This window comes from Bubalus kerabau, chromosome 1, assembly GCF_029407905.1.
Source record: "Bubalus kerabau isolate K-KA32 ecotype Philippines breed swamp buffalo chromosome 1, PCC_UOA_SB_1v2, whole genome shotgun sequence".
NCBI lineage: Eukaryota > Metazoa > Chordata > Mammalia > Artiodactyla > Bovidae > Bubalus > Bubalus kerabau.
In genome coordinates, this window is record NC_073624.1 from 277,819,502 (window position 1) to 277,836,772 (window position 17,271).

General features: G+C 40.1%; 1 protein-coding gene across 10 annotated transcripts in view; it reads left to right on the forward strand.

Annotated features, from left to right (window-relative positions):
* FER (FER tyrosine kinase) overlaps positions 1 to 17,271 on the forward strand; it is a 464,961-nt gene that overhangs the window by 358,670 nt on the left and 89,020 nt on the right. Inside the window, exon 18 of one of the 10 annotated variants that reach the window (XM_055565848.1) lies at positions 529 to 1,048. The exons of 8 other annotated variants lie outside the window; for them this stretch is intronic. In XM_055565848.1, coding sequence (XP_055421823.1) covers positions 529 to 709 — 181 coding nt within the window. In that variant the 3' untranslated portion in view covers positions 710 to 1,048. Of the gene's footprint in view, positions 1 to 525; positions 1,049 to 17,271 lie in introns of those variants that run through there. One more of the 10 variants, XM_055565841.1, reaches the window with a different exon arrangement.

Consider the following 17,271-nt stretch of genomic DNA (forward strand, 5'->3'; position numbering starts at 1 on the left):
ACCAGCAACTTGGTCTTACTGCCTTATAGACTGTGGTTTTAGTTGCTCATAGCTGAAAGTATTTTTTTTTTTTTTTTGCTAAATGTGAATAAAAATTAAGATCTCTTGTAGGATTCATGTCAGAGCCTAAATATGGCCGTGTATATACTTGAAATAAGGTTTAGGATTTGATACAGTTTTTATCTGCTGGAAGCAGCACATGATACTGTTTAATGTGGGGAGGGTTCATTGTCAGATGAAACCATTATGTACTTTAAGTTGGTTGGTTATTGAGATGTATTTTTTCCTCATGTGTTTCACCATGTAGCCTTTGACCTAATATTCTGGTGAGGTTGTACAACGTAGAGTTGCAGCAGAACAAAGTTATAGTCACCTGAAATATACATTTATTTGATCTCAGTGAACATTTTTTACTTAATGACCCCCCCAGTTTTGCTTAGTATTCAGTTTTATTCTGAAACTAAAATTATAGCTTATGTTTCAAATATGGTTCAACAATCACATGTGTTTTAAAATACGTTTCAGTAGGGATATTCAGTTCAGTCACTCAGTCTTGTCCGACTCTTTGCGACCCCATGGACTGCAGCACGCCAGACCTCGTCCATCACCAACCAACTCCCGGAGTTTACTCAACTCCATGTCTATTGAGTCAGTGATGCCATCCAACCATCTCATAGGAATATTATATTTCTGGAAATTAAGACAATGAAAACTAAGTCACCATCATATTCCTGTTTTACTTTCTATCAATAGTGACTGTATTTACTTTCTATAAATGTAGATCGAATTACAATGTAATAGATATTTGAAAAGACTCTAAAAAATTGGTTTTGGACAGGAATTGTGTAATGACTTTGTTACTTTATGTTAAAAGTAACAGGAAAGGATTGCCCTTTACTTAGAGAAAACCTGTAATTTTGATTGTTCACATGTTAAAGTTACTTTGGGTATCAAATGCTCTACTGTAGTTTTTTATTCTGTCTCAGATTTTTGTAAAACTGGTAGACTATCAATGACTTTAAACCATAATAAATACCCATTCTTGAAACTGTTGTATTGTCAGTTACCAATAACACTCTTTAATTGCTGGTGTGTTGTGGTTGAGGGAACTGCTGATTCAATTTCTTGCTGCTTTTTAGTGATGGCTTTTCTTGCAGATGGATGACTGTATTTTTTTTAAGTGCTTCTATCATCAGAATTGAAACCATTCTAAATTGCTGATGGCAGTTAACTTTTAAAAATTTATCCCACTTACAAAATCACAACATTATCTGCTATAATTTTTATTTTCTCCTTTTGCTTAAAAATGTTCATGCATTTACAAATTTTTGAAAGTCAGCCCACGCTTGAACACCTAGCTTAGAAGACTGTCCCTAGTCCTGTGCTGCTTGCCTGTGAGGAAGGCTCCTGACTGCACGTCTTGAGTGGCGGTGCTGAGAGCAGGTTTGACAGACAGGCCTCGGCGACTGTCTGCATGGCGCATCGAGAAGGATTCCAGGGCCAGTGACGGAGCCCCGTGATTGATGAGTCACATCTGTTAGGGTGCTCACCAGCATTAACATAAACCCCCCAGATTTGTCACCTGTCACATAGAATGTCTTTGTCTTTAGTTTCATAAATACATTTTGGATATGATATTTTGCTAGCTGTATTATAGCAACATGTAGTATTTTTCTGTACTCACTTTCACTGATAACCTTCTAATCTACTGTTCTTTTCTTGTTAATCATGATTACTGGATGAATTTTATGGTATCTCTAGCCAGTGGTCTTTTGTTTCTCTTCACACTTATGTAAATGATCTTTTGGATGAATTCAGTATTTTTTTTTTTTTTTTCATTTTAGTATCTCACCAATACATGATGCTTATATTGAGAAAGTAAATCATTCTTTTTGCTGATTTCATGGAAGTGACTTGTGCTGTGGAACTGTGTTCCTCTATGTCTAATTCTGTGGTAGCAGTAGTAATTGCAGTGGAGTTTTAATTGATTTACATTTAATAGATATATTCAAGACATGCATTTTTTTCTAAGAAATAATATATATATATTTAAGTAGTATAAATATACCATAAATATATAAAAATAACATATATAGTATATACTACAGTGAAGAGTATTTTTCCTCATTGGGGAAATTTTAGTGAGGTATTTCAAAATTCAATTAAAATTTCTAAAGTGTAATTGAAAGTTTCCTTTCAGTTTTTCAAGAAATGAAGAAAGACACCAAGCTCCAATCTTGACATCCCCAAATATATATAATACATGTCCATGAATTCTAAAGTGTTTGTCCTACAAATCAAAGCAAAATATTAAATATGCTTTAAATTTTATATGAAGTTATAAATTTATAACTGTTCACTGATTAGAGGTCACTGGAATTCAGAACCTGAAAATATTTTTAATTGTGTTTCCCCAAAATAGTATTTTCACTTTGGTGGGGGATGCATTTCTTTACTTTAGCTTTGTTTTGTTTTGATTACCATGAGAAAAGCAGAGCAGTGTTTCATTATAGATAAAAACATGTGACCTATAAAATGGAAACAAGTAATTGCATAAAGAAATGGCCTGCTTTTGGAGAATGTTCTTGTCTCCGTCTCACTTCCGGAAGTGTTCTTTTGGCACACTAAGTTTCTAACAAACCATTTCTGTTTAGAGTGTTGGATATTTTGTGTTTCAGTTTACGTGAAATCGACCCCATTTACTTTATAATTATTCAGTAAGCCAATGTGAATTTTTTTTTCTCCCTTTTCATACAAATGTTTGAAGTACACTGACAAACTTTGAGAGGGGATGTTACTTACAATGGCATTAGATTGCTAGGTATCACTCTAAAAAGTATTAAACCTGATTATTCTGAATGTTAAGTGGGTTGAGGGTTGACCTTATAGTAGATTTAAATGGTAATGGCATTTATGGTTTTATTGCTGATGAATTCTACTGCAAGATTTATTTTTATTTGGGTTTATTTTTAAGAACTGGTTTTGGGCTGTGTTCTTTGTCAATGAAAAGTAAAGGAGGATAAACTCTTGAATGCCATGTATTTGAGTAAAAGACCATACTCTGTTGGGAGTGTTGGAAGCATTTCTTAATTTCCTGATATTGTATGTCATTGTCAACGCCAGAAAAGGTGTTTTGGGAGACTACTATAGAATGTGATTTCTTTTTCTATTTTAAGTCTTACACTGATTCCTCTTAATTTTTGATTACTCTACCACAATGATGCTTTTTTGTTATGAAGTAAGATTAACAACTCTACAAATTAAAGTATAGAAGACAAAAATATTTTATTGTTTAGTAAAGGTTTTGCTTGTCCATTGAGAACAGTGATGTTTCCGGTACTTCATAAACATGGATAGTAGCCTATTCTGTACCAGGGTGATAACAACATGAGAATCATGGTCCCTGCCTTCAGGTGGATGTAACAAAATAATGCAAGGAGATACTCAGTTTAGTGACAACACGTCCAAAGCACCATAGGAGTAATATCAAGAAGGTCTAATATGATGTGTCATTGTGGGAGCTGTGTTGGGGAGCAATTGGAAAGTTTTGTGGAGGTTATTGTTGAGTGATACTTGATGGATGGGTTTATCACTGAATACAAGGGGAAAGAATATTCTCGCTGAAGGAAAGTTGAAAACAAAGTTTTGTATTTCATGAGAAGGCGTGATTTAATCCTGAAGTACAGAGAGTTCAATATTATCAAAATGGGACGTCCAGGGAGCATTGTGCTGGGCCAGATAAACAGGGCCTTTCTTACCCGGGGCCGTGTGATGCCATTTAATTTGGCTAAACCTGGGAATGTCTGCCCTGTGTTCAGATAATTTTAAGATGGTTAAAAATCTACGGTTTTTAACTGAAAAAGGAAAGTAATTTCAAAAGAACTTATAAAACCTTGAAAAACATAATCTTGTGAAAAGATGTGGGTATGAGACCAATTTTATTTTTAAGTTTCAATGGAAAAACAAAATAAGGAAAGCTAAGATTGCTAGAAAGGAACATATTACATTTCTCTTGTATGTTCTAGAAGGAGATTATTTCATCTAATGATTTCTGATAGGGTAGCCATGTATACTTTTTAAGATAAATGTAAGATGTCACTTATTTTGGGGTTTTGTGATTTCATGTTTTATGAAGATTTGGTATGATAGTGATCATTTATGTTTTTCCCTTTCTTGAGAGTTTTTCTTTATTTTTTAAAAATGCAACTGAATACCTAAAATCTGAGTTTTTTCTAAGGTTTTAATGTACTGGAAAAGCATTCTTTTGTATAATGTATCTTCATATTTTCTTTAATCTCTTCTGTGTCTCATGATCTGCCATATATTTAATAGGAACAATCTTAAGATCACTTTACAGATTAAGTAATTGAGGCTCAGAAAGATTAAGCAAATGTGTGACCGCACCCTGACACATTGCTGTTCCAGTGTTCTGTCTCAATCAGCTATTCACAATCCTAACAGCTGACATTTACGATTACTGAATACTAGGTATTATGCTAATCAGGTGCTTTAGATGCAATATATAGAACATAAACTTTAGGAGGGCAGTAATTTTCAGTTATATTATTTGCTCTTGGATTCCAAAAGGCTAGAACAGTGCTTGGCACTTAAAGGAGAATGAGTGAGTCCTCAAGGCAACAGTAGGTACTGTGTTGGGCCCATTGTAACATGAGGAGAATTACGGTTGGGAAGGTTGAGTATCTTGCCTAAGATCATATGAGAAGAACATGGTGGATCCAGAATGTGGACCCTGGGAATCGGTTTTGAGAGCCCCAACTCTGAATCTACCCTAGACTCACCTGCTCTGCACAAGCCATGCGTCTTCTGACCAGTCAGGAAATTCAGGGCAGAAGGTGCTGTTTGGTGTGGTGGCTCAGCTTATGATCAACATCTGGTTTCTTTATGATCACAAGTAAAAACAGAAGAGGATGCTGAAGCCTGTGAAACGTAATTTTAGAAAGACATAACAAGATTTTTCTGTTGTTTTTTTAATGAACAGTTGCTGAAATGCAGCAGTATTTTGTTATTGCTTCTCCATTTAATTAGAGCTTGAAATTTTGTTTTTTTCGTTTTTATACACTATTGTTTAGATACCCCCTTCTGCTTTATCTGTTAATTAAAAACACAAGATTAGCATAGAAATGTGATCATCTCAGTTGACTAAGCATTTATGACTGATTCTCTTGTTCTAACATCTGATTACAATTTTGAATATATTAAGCTGTACTTTTATTTTTAGCTTCTAAAACCATTTTGCTACAGTACAAAAAGGAATGCTCAGTAATTTTAAATGTCTCAAAAATATATAGTCCTCTCTACTTTAACCTTTTTTTTTTTAATCTAGTGGCTTGGTATTCACAAGAACACCTTTCTAAAAATTACTTACCCTGCTACTTTATTCAGTGTCAGAATTTCCTATTGCTAATTTCATTCATTTTCATTAAGGGATTTTTTTTACCTTAAGTCACATGTATGTTTCCAGGAATGAAAAAGACCTTCTATTATACTGGAATCAATTAACAAATTGGCTTGAGTTAATGTACCAGAGTATCCATCTGCCTTCTGGAAAAACAGAAATGGGGGATTTGGGATAGCAGGTCACAGGAAAAATGAGTTTTGATTTATGGTTACTAGTAGGAAAGATGTACCATATGTAGGATACTATTCAGGAATTCTGCTCAATCCAATAAACAGAATAAAAGTCCTCGAGAGGAAGCAGAGGAGTACGTGAGTGGTTTCCTGGTTTAGTGAGGACTAGTCTTGTCTTGTGTTACATAGAAATGGTAGAAGGAAATTGGCCTATACCTCATTCTCTGTTATGTCTGATTTTTATTCACTTAATTGCATTAAGTACATTCCTGGTTCAGAATGTCTAAAGTGATCTTTTACTTTCAGTTCAGTCGCTCAGTCCTGTCCAACCCTTTGTGACCCCATGGACTGCAGCATGCCAGGCCTCCCTGTCCATCACCAACTCCTGGAGTTTACTCAGACTCATGTCCATTGAGTCAGTGATGCCATCCAGCCATCTCATCCTCTGTCATCCCCTTCTCCTCCTGCCTTCATCTTTCCCAGCATCAGGGTCCTTTACTTTAAACAAATGCAAATAGGTGGGTCACCATTTTCTCTTATGGCCTTTCTGATTATGAAGAACAGAAACTGCTGAAGCTAAACAATAGTAAGTGTATTAGAAGAAAATAGAGTTATCTCATGAAACGGAAACAGCAGGAAGTTCAGCCAGCTCTGGGCGTCACTGCAGTTAGGACCTGGGAAGCAGTCAGGAACCAGAGCATATTCTCTCTCTGCTCACTCTCTCTGTTCACTCGGTCTTCCACTGTTTCTCCTTGCTGTGTTGCTGCTTCATTTCCCTCTTGCTCTGAAGACTACGTTCCTCTGTCCTATCTTCAGAGGTCATTCTGGTGACATCCAGGTTACCACCTTCCAAACCCCACATCTGCAGATACTGAATTAGTCTTTGAGGTCTGGTTTCAGATTCTTGGCAGTAAGAATTGACTGACCCAGCTTATATTAAGTGTTTGTGCTGTGCTTAGTCGCTCAGTCGTGTCCGACTCTTCCCAACCCCGTGGACTGTAGCCCACCAGGCTCCTATGTCCATGGGGATTCTCCAGGCAAGAACACTGGAGTGGGTTGCCATGCCCTCCTCCAGGGGATCTCTCCCACCCAGGGATCAAACCCAGGTCTCCCACATTGCAGGTGGATTCGTTACCGTCTGAGCCGCCAGATAAGCCTATATTTAGTGTTTATCCTATTTTTAATCAATAACATGGCTAGACAGAGAAAAGTAGGCAGGATGATGTTTACATAGATTTACAGGAGCTGATTACTGTGTTGTTCTCTGTCCATGGAATTTTCCAGGCAAGAATTCTGGAGTGGGTAGCTGTTTCCTTCTCCTGGGGATCTTCCCAGCCCAGGAAGTGAACCTGGTTCTCCCACATTGCAGGCAGATTCTTTACCGTCTGAGCCACTTAGGATGGTATAATACTCAGAGGGTGGAGCCTGGACTAAGCAGGCTTCCAAAAAGAATGGTTGCCATGCATTCATTGAGTGCTTCCTATTTGGCAAGTACATTCATTATCTTATTTAGTCCTCATACTTCTATGGCCATTTATCTCTACTTTAGAGTAGAAAAAATTGAGGCATCAAAGTATAATAAGTATGTTGTCCAATGTCATACACCTGATGAGTGGAAGATCTGAGTCTGGATCAAGTGGGTGACAAAGCCTGGGAAACTAAGCAGAGCACTTCAGCTCCATGCTAGCTATAATTTCCTGTTTCTTCCCTTTTGTGAATATGATCAGCCATGTGGGCACCTCTCACAAGGAAACCATTTAATAAATGGGATTTAGAGAAAGCCTCGCTATAGGGATGAGAGACTCCTTTTTAAGTCTTCGCTCTGTCTTTTCCTGGGATGGTTCATCCCCACACAGTTCCATGGTGCAGGGCTGGTGGGTTCACTCCTTCCTGCAGAAGGTCCATGCAGTCTCCTTGAATCCTAGCTCACAACACATCCATACAACAGACGGGAGATTAAGCCCAGAACTGTGCAATTGGGTTCATGATTACCCCAGAAATTTGGGTAACCATTGGTCGAATTAATGTTCCGAAGTAAAACCTTGTTTACACTAGAGCAGCTAGCTTTTCCTAATTATTCTGGTCAAGTAGAAATTCTGGCCTTTGAGGAGTCCATTAGAACACAGACGACATAGAAACAAGCTTAACCTTCTTGCTTGCTTTTTTGTTCTTGTTGTTTTCGGGGGTTTTGGGGGTTTGTTTCCTGTTCTCTGGCCTCCAAGGAAGGATCAGAGCAATCAACATATGGAACTGGAGAACTCAAGCCTGAGCCACTCACTGGGCATGACTCACCTCACTGAGAATTACTACGGGCTTTATCCAGTATACTTCCCTGGTGGCTTAGACGGTAAAGCGTCTGCCTACAATGTGGGAGACCCGGGTTCAATCCCTGGGTCGGGAAAATCTCCTGGAGAAGGAAATGGCAACCCACTCACAAGTATTCTTGCCTGGAAAATCCCATGGATGGAGGAGCCTGGTGGGCTATAGTCCAAAGGGTGGCAAAGAGTCAGACACAAGTGAACCACTTCCCTTTCACTTTGTCCAATTATTATCCTTAATTTTTTTAATTTGGTAAAATATAGAAGCACAATGAGAGACCCTTTTCACTCCACGATTTCCTTTAAGTGTCACTGTGCCAGTCTGATTGTCTCCTGCATTGCCAACTAGCCTGCAAGCTTTCAGAGCCATTTAACAGCTTCAGCACAGTGGTTAAGACCACAGGTTTGGCGCTGGAATGCTCAGAATTTGAATCCTGGCTCCATGGCACATCAGCTGTGTGACTTTGGAGCCCTACCCCGCCCCACCCTCGCATTCCCTGTAACCTTTACCTGCTTTACTTTGATCAGTCCGTATATGACCTGACATTTATCTGTGTCTACATATGCACCTACATGTGTATAAATATATGAGGAGTATCCCAGTGGTGCTATAGCTGTATGTGCCTGTGTGTGCTCACTCTGTCATTCATGTCCAGCTCTTTGTGACCCCATGTAGCCTGCCAGGCTCCCCTGTCCACGCGATTTCCCAGGCAGGAATACTGGAGTGGGTGGCCATTTCCTTCTCCAGGGGATCTTCACGACCCAGGGATCCAACCCATGTCTCCTGAGTCTCCTGCATTGGCAAGTGGATTCTTTACCACTGAGCCACAGGGAAGCCCACATAGACATATATAAATCAAGTGAATACGGGTTTACTTTTTATTTTCTACCTCAACTAGAGTGTAAGCTCCATGAGGATAGAGGCTGTTGCCTTGTTCATTCCTTGATCCAGAGAATAGTTAACCAGCATCTAGTTTTGGTGTTCAGTAAAAGTTTGTTGAATGGATGACGATTAAAGTTACTGTACTTCTGTCTCTTCTGATATAAAATGAAGACAATAATATTCTACATGACATACTGAGTAGTGTTAGGGCAAGGCTACTTGAGTAGGAAAGGGGTCTCTCTAGGACCTCCAATAAGAAACATCCCCCCAGACTTTCCAGAGGTCACAACTTAGCAGAAAGAGACCACCACAGCTATACCATTGGATGGACATACTGATCACACTCAGTTGTCTATTTAGCCAAGGGTACAGAAACTTTGGAAAAGGGTGGCCATGTAAAGCAAAGCAAATGCAGAATATCTCCGTTCACCTCACCGTGGTTTCCAGAATCTCTAATGATGGCACAGCCTGCACAGGATAGGGCCTTACTGCATCTGAGCAGCTCATCTTGCTAATGCCGTGGTGTGGAGCTTATGACACCATTCACGGAGTACTTATACATCTGTGTGATTTTGCTTAATGTGATGTTTTAAACATTGGGCTCCATTGGTTCTTGTTGTTGTAACAGGCTACATCCTCACCCTGAGGAAAAAATGAAACGAAAGCCTGGGTATCTCCAGTCAGGTGCCTCTGTCTCCAGCCCTTTTCTCCACAATTTGCTGCCTTGCTCTCATTACCTGTTAGCTATGTGTTTCCAACCTGGGTGTGTTTGTGCCAGACACTCGTCTAGATGCTATGGCTAGTGCAGTACAGCCGAGGATGACAATTTTCCCTCTCCCCTCCTAGATTCTTGACTGAGACCTCCCTGTAATGGAAGACACATTAACAGTAGAATAACTGAAGTTTAATAACAAGTCCACCTCCTGTATGTGTGGGAGATACACAGGAAAACTGAGTAACTCCCCCAAATAGCCCAAGCCACCACCTTAAATACCATCACCAGCTAAAGACAAAAGGAAGATATTGGAATGAAGGGAGACCAGTTAGGTAAAGTAACCAGGAAAAGCACAGTCAACAAGGGTAAGGCAGCTATGCAGACTTTTTAAAATCCGTCTTCTCCATTGGTAAGAGATTTCAGAGATTTAGTTCTTCCTTTCTTCCTGGTACAGACAGGGAGAAGTGAAGTGAAGTGAAGTGAACATTCCTTGGTTGTGTCTGACTCTTTGCGACCCCATGAACTATACAGTCCATGGAATTCTCCAGGCCAGAATACTGCAGTGGGTAGCTGTTCCCTTCTGCAGGGGATCTTCCCAGCCCAGGGATCAAACCCAGGTCTCCCACATTGCAGGCAGATTCCTTGTCAGCTGAGCCACCAGGGAAACTGAGAGGAACCCTTACAAATGGAAATTTCCCTTCTAAATGTAAATGCCTCTTACAAAATGGTAACTACTTAGTTTTCAGAGCTTCTTCTGTGTCTGCTCAAATAATCAGCTCAAAATAATCTTACAGTGTAAAAGGCATATTTTGGGGTGGCAAATTTTGCTCCCTTCAGTGGTGAATAAACAAAACTCTCCCTTTATGGAGCTCACAAAAGTGAGGAGAAGCAGGTAATAAACACATTTGAAAAAGAATAAGCAAGTGAATACACAATATTCCACATGCTGATAAATGTTATAGGGAGTCATAAAATAGGATAAAAGGGAATGGAAAGGTGGGGCAGGCACTGTTTCACAGTCTGTAAGAGAAGACCCAGAAGAGAAAGGGGTGAGCCCTGTGAATATCAGTGAGGAGAACTTCCCTAGCTGTGGGTGGAGCAGGTACAAACGGCCCTGAGACAGGCACGCACCAGGTGCGTCCAAAGAAGTCCAACAAGGGAGACAGGAAGTGAGGTTAGAAGGTGCTGCAGCCCGATCAGGCAGCTCTTGTAAATCACTGAAATGCTTTGCTTTTAGTCTGCAGCGACTGGGGGCCGTTGAGGACTGACTTGGTCTGTCCCAGGTTTTGAAAGGATTAGTTAGAATTCTGTTTCAGAAATAAACTCTCAGGGAACAAGTGCAGAAACGAGAAGACAAATGAGAGAGCTGTTGCAATAATGGAAATTAGAGACACTGAGGAAGGTATGGTGGAGAGCAAGAGGCGTGGCCCATTCTGGGGGAATGGTGAAGGCAGAGACGGCAGGATTTGCTACTTGTTGTATTAGACATCGGCTTCCCTGGTAGCTCAGCTGGGAAAGAATTTGTCTGCGATGCAGGAGACCCAGTTCAGTTCCTAGGTTAGGAAGATCCCCTGAATAGGGGATAGGCTACCCACTCCAGTTTGCTTGGCCTTTCCTGGTGGTTCAGACAGTAAAGAGTCTGCCTGCAAAGTGGGAGACCTGGGTTCGATCCCCAGGTGGGGGAGATCCCCTGGAGGAGGGCATGGCAACCCACTCCAGTATTCTTGCTGGGAGAATCCCATGGACAGAGAGAGCTGTCATGTGACACTCCATGGGGTCACAAAGAGTCGGACACGACTAAGCACACAGCACATATTAGACGTTACATGTAAGTGAAACAGACAGATGACTTCATGTCTTTACAGACATCAAACGGTGATCCACCTGTATTATCTTCCTCATAAATTCAGGTGCATGTAAGACACTCTCCAATGTTTTATTTCATGTAATTCCAGAAATTCAAATATGAATCTTTCAAACTATAATGAGCCAAATAAACACACAGTTCGTAGTTTTTTCTCTACTGGGAGCTTCCTAAATACTGAGAGCTGTGCCAGTGACGGAGCCGAGAGGATGCAGAGCGCCACTCCTGGCATCCTCACCTTCCCACACTGACTTTATATTTCTTCTGATGAAAGAAAATAAAGGAATGTAGCCTCAAGAGCTCATCTGCAGTTTTTCCATTTAATTGGACGTATGTTTTCCAAATAAGATGCAGATCTTTAAGAAGGGTATCCTACGTCAGATAGTATCCTATGTCACAGACCCACTGATTTAAAGAGATAATTAAAATTAAATGTATGCAAACTTTATAGAGGGTTACATTTTCACCCAGGTTTCTGCTTTTATGACTTGTAAATGAAAATAATTGTTATTTACTGAACCTAATAACTCGGTAATGTTGCTCATTAATGATGCCAGTGGTTTATGTCTGATTTTTGGAGGTTTGTTGTCATCTGTAGAGCTGCAGTGACACAGGGCAAAGATGTCATCCACTTGCTATTTCCTTAGTAACAGAGGTCATTTCCTTCTAATGCAAGTTATGACTTCCATTGGAATTAATATTACGTTTTCATGAAATAGCTTAGAGACAGTAGTATCTATTTGTGGCCTATGGACAGAGAAGCCCGGCAGGCTACAGTCCATAGGGTCACAAAGAATTGGATATGACTGAAGTGACTTAGATGCTTTTGAACTGTGGTGTTGGAGAAGACAATCTTGAGACTCCTTTGGACTGCAAGGAGATCCAACCAGTCCATTCTAAAGGAGATCAGTCCTGGGTGTTCTTTGGAAGGAATGATGCTAAAGCTGAAACTCCAGTACTTTGACCACCTCATGCGAAGAGTTGACTCATTGGAAAAGACTCTGATGCTGGGAGGGATTGGGGGCAGGAGGAGAACGGAACGACAGAAGATGAGATGGCTGGACGGCATCACCGACTCGATGGATGTCAGTGTGAGTGAACTCTGGGAGTTGGTGATGGGCAGGGAGGCCTGGTGTGCTGAGATTCATGGGGTCGCAAAGAGTCGGACGCGACTGAGTGACTGAACTGAACTGAAGTGACTCAACAGACACACTCATACACTTACTTATACTTTATATGAATAGATATTCTTATTACTATAGAAAAGAAACACGTGCCTATTCTGTGTTCTCAAACTGACTCTTTAATACTGGACACTTTTTATTGCATAGTTTGATTTCCTTTTTTTGTAGGGAAGGAAATAGTCAAATTTTCTGTGCACATTTTTCACAGGGTGCTTTTCAAATGATAGAGGTGTGATAAATATCTGCTGCATGAATGAATGTGTGTGTGGATAAATTAATGAATAAATGAAATAGGCCTCTAATCAATTGTACAAAGTACCGATCAAATGCCATTAGATGACTAAGGACTTTCTGGGAAAATAATCCTGAATTGTTTATTTTCCACTGATTGATTTCTTTAAATGGCATAAATAAAGAAGTAATTATTGTGATACGAACCGGTATGTGTCATGCAAACAGACCAAAATTCCTTTTCTGCTGTGAAGTCAGAATGAAGGTTTTAGGATGCTGAGAGCGTTTTCCTGAATTGTGTGAATGTGACCGTCTCAGAAATTCAGTGAGACAGTGTCAGTGCTCTTCTCTGGATATTGTCGTCCTCCAAGAGTCACAGAAGGGGACTACTATCCTGTTTCAATCCATTTTCCTCTTAACAGTAGTTATTTGTTATATTGACTCTGTCCTGTTGCAGACAATGATCAGGACTTAAGAAAGCAGCAGTAGTTTATAACATGCTGGAAAGTATTAATTTTTAACAATGTGCTTCAGAATAATAGGGCAGCAAACATCAGATGTGTTGTTATGTGTGAGTCATCAGGCATGTGTTTCTTTCAGCCTCTGTCCCTTAGGCGCTCTCTGCCCATTCACTGTGCAAATCACTGGAGAATGGGAATGGTGCAGCCAGAATAGTGCTGAGGCAGGTAGTTCCTTGCCGTTTAAGCCTGTTTATAATGAGTAACTTTAATTCTCAGGGAGCAGTTTTTCTCCCTTCATCCTTAAAACTCCCATTATGCTGCTTTAAAATTAGGAGTCTATTTACACATAAAGTAATGACAGAATAAAATTGAAATAATTATGTCTGCTATTTGAGATGTTTTAAAACCCAAGGCAGGACATAAACATATGGCATGATACACAAAGAATCTGTAAACCTCTTTGTAACCAAATGAAAACATAATTGGTATGTAATTTAAAATTTTATTTTTTATCATGTTGTGCCATATTATAAATATTTAAGACTGTTTTTTCAAATATATATTATCTAAAGGAAAGAAAATTATAATTTTCATATCCTATTTATACTTAAATGTGTGTCCTAGTAGAAACAATTATTGGGGTTTCTATATTTTTGCTTGATGATATCATGTAAACATGCCTGGTGAAATTCCTCAATTTATTCATAATTTCTAAAGCCTCTCTATATCCACACACTAAATTAATCAAAAACCCTGTATTGAATACCTTCCTTGTATAAGTTTTCTGTTTAATCATGCCCCCTACTCTGAAGGAAAATGAGAAAATTAAAGATAATTGATAATTTGATAAAGTGCATTGGGGGAAGGGAGTGGACAAGACACAATAATAGGATTTCTAAAGACCTTTTATAGTAGGATTTAGAAAATAGCATATAGAGGTCTAAATTGCAAGAGCCACCCAATAAATATTGGGGTAAATTATTGAATTTCTTTTATGTGACCAGGTGTATTAAAAATTAGCTTAATTCCCAAGAGATTTTCAAACTGAATTTTGACCATATTTAGCAGAACTTAGAAATGTTTCACTCCCCCCTACCCAAATTAATTGAAGAATACTTTAGCCACTTACTTTGTAAGTATCTGGGTATTGAAAAGCAGGCATGGGGCAAGTGTTCCACAATGTTAGTTCAACTGAAGTCATCACGTGTTTACTTAAGTACTTTCTATGTGTAAGCACATTGTTGGTGTTTGGAATACATAAGTTGAGCCAATCAGATAGGGTCTTTGTCCTCCAGGAGCTTAAAATCTAATGAATGAGTAAATAGTCATGTAACAATGCAGATAGTCATGTAAGAATGCATTTTAAAGTGGGATATGATCCTATCCTGGGGCCACGGAAGGCATCTTGGAAGAAATGACGTTTGGCCTGAAAGGTGAATAACTAAAGGAAGATGGGAGAAGAGAAGAAATAGGCAACTGGGGGAGAGTGGCTTGGAGGCTGGAAGCAAAATGGCCTTTCGGGGCAGTGAGAGGCAGCCAGACTGTGAGTAGGTGAAATTCCAGGTTGAGACGAGACTGGAGCAGTGGCAGGGGCCGACCCTGGGAGGCGAGTCCTCACAGGGAAGTTTGTGCAGAGTCTGAGAGCAGGAGAAGCCACCGTGGGGTGTTCAGTAGGAGAGACCCCACGCATGTTCCACGCAGGGTGCTCTGGCTGTGGTGTGGAGAGTCAGTGGAGGGAAGGGACGCTTTCAAGGAAGCCAGCATCAGGGTGTCTTCCATGTTTCTTGCTTGTCCGGGTGGATGACAGGTCTCTCTTCTCGAAATCCTGGAAGATGAGCAGGGTTTTTTGGTTTGCTTGGATGGGGGTTTGGGGGAAGAGGGATGGGCCGGGATTGTGGATGACAAAGGGAGTTTATTTTGAGGCATGTGAATCTGACGTGCTTGTGAGGTATTTGTGAAGCCGCTGAAAAGGCAGGTGAGTGTTTAAAAGTAGAACTGAACAGAAAGGTCTGATGTGGAGCTAACAATGCGGAAATGATGAAAGCAAAATGAATGAATTAAATGGATTTGAGAATCAGTGAAACTTTGAGTTACTCATGAATGAGTGAAAGAAATATTTGCATATAAGAATATATCTGACTTTTTAAACTATATATTTGTAATATATATATAAGCTATCAGGTCATTTTGCCTGTAGGTTTTTTAAGTTCAGTGATAATTTTATTTACTTTGGCCATGCGCGGTCCTTGTTGCTGTGCAGGGGCTGTATGGTTGCAGTGAGTGGGCCCCCCTCCAATGCCGTGGCGGCCTCTCGTACTGTGGGCCGCGGGCTCTGGGCGCTGGGCTGTGCTAGCCGTGGCGAATGTGCTCAGCTGCTCCACAGCACGTGGAAGCTTCCCCGACCAGGGATCAAACCCACGTCCCCTGGTGGGACGTGGATTGGCAGGAGGATTTTTATCCATTGTACCAACAGGAAAGTCCCCCTAGCTTTTTTATTATTAAATGAGGCAATTTCAATATTACTTTTGACTTTTGATGGTAGTATCCAATGTTTGTCATTTCTAGTACTATTAATCTAGTTTGACAATAAAAATAACTCTAGAATAATGTTTCTTTATTTAGCTTATTTGCTTACTTAAAGATTCACTTTGAGAGTTAAGTGTTTCCTTTAAAAATCTTGATATGCATTTATTTCATCTTGGATAACTTCATAGTACCACAAATAACAGTGACAACTAGAAAATGTGAAGTGGGAAACATATTTTCATTGTGTTCAGAAATGTCCCTAACGCTGTACAAACAAACTGTCAGTCAAAAGATTTTTATAAAAGCACTGTTCATAGAAAGAAACCTGTTTCCTTTGGAGAGTTTTTTTCTCTGGGAAGAAAATCAGGAGCATAACTGACTTTGCTTCTTGGGAGTCCAGCTATCTGGCCAGTAGAGCTCACTGTAATGTTTGAAGTAATGCAACAGTGAGCAATGTGAGCACAGATTACAGCTTTGTTAAAGTGAGAGTCGGTCAGTCGTGTCCGACTCTTCGTGAGCCCATGGACTCTACAGTCCATGGGATTCTCCAGGCCAGAATACTGGAGTGGGTAGCCTTTCCCTTCTCCAGGGGATCTTTCCAACCCAGGGATCGAACCCAATTCTCCCGCATTGCAGGCAGATTCTTTACCAGCTGAGCCACCAGGGAAGCTTTGTACTATTCTTAAATGACTGGGACTTAACAATGGTAGCACAGAAACTGTCTCTTGTTATTTTCACATCTCAAGGCATGTATATTGGTTTACCTAAAATAAAGACATTTCCCTAGTTTTTCTATGACTAAAAAAAGTAATAATAAATTTAAAGAGAAATTATCTTCTGAAAAAGGTGTATTATATCTAGATTTTCTCCCTCTGTTGCTACTGCTGCTGAGTCGCTTCAGTCGTGTCCGACTCTGTGCGACCCCATAGACGGCAGCCCACCAGGCTCCCCCGTCCCTGGGATTCTCCAGGCAAGAACACTGGAGTGGGTTGCCATTTCCTTCTCCAATGCATGAAAGTGAAAAGTGAAAGTGAAGTTGCTCAGTTGTGTCCGACTCTTAGTGACCCCATGGACTGTAGCCTACCAGGCTCCTCTGTCCGTGGGATTTTCCAATCAGCACCATAAGGTTAAATTAAGAGATGAGAAAGCCTTTGAGTAAACTAAGTGACAATTCAAATGATACATAGTGGAAAATGACTGTCCAGTTCCAGAGGAAGACTGAGTTGTTCACCAAGTCTCTTTAGAAAATGAAAGAAAACAAAGATGGATGAACAAAATAGATGGGTTAAAATTGTCAGCAGAAAGGTTTGAGCGAGGTAAAAGCACACGGTGACCCTATTCTGCATTTGGAGCATGGTCTCCGTGTAGCCGCAGTCAAGGACAAAGATGCGGTCCTCAGCCACGGTGCTCAGAGGTCAAGTTTTCTGTTGGCAGTGGCCTTCTCGGTGGGCCTCCCATGGGCCGTTCCAAACTGACTGCTGAGCGAGGTCACTGCTCAGA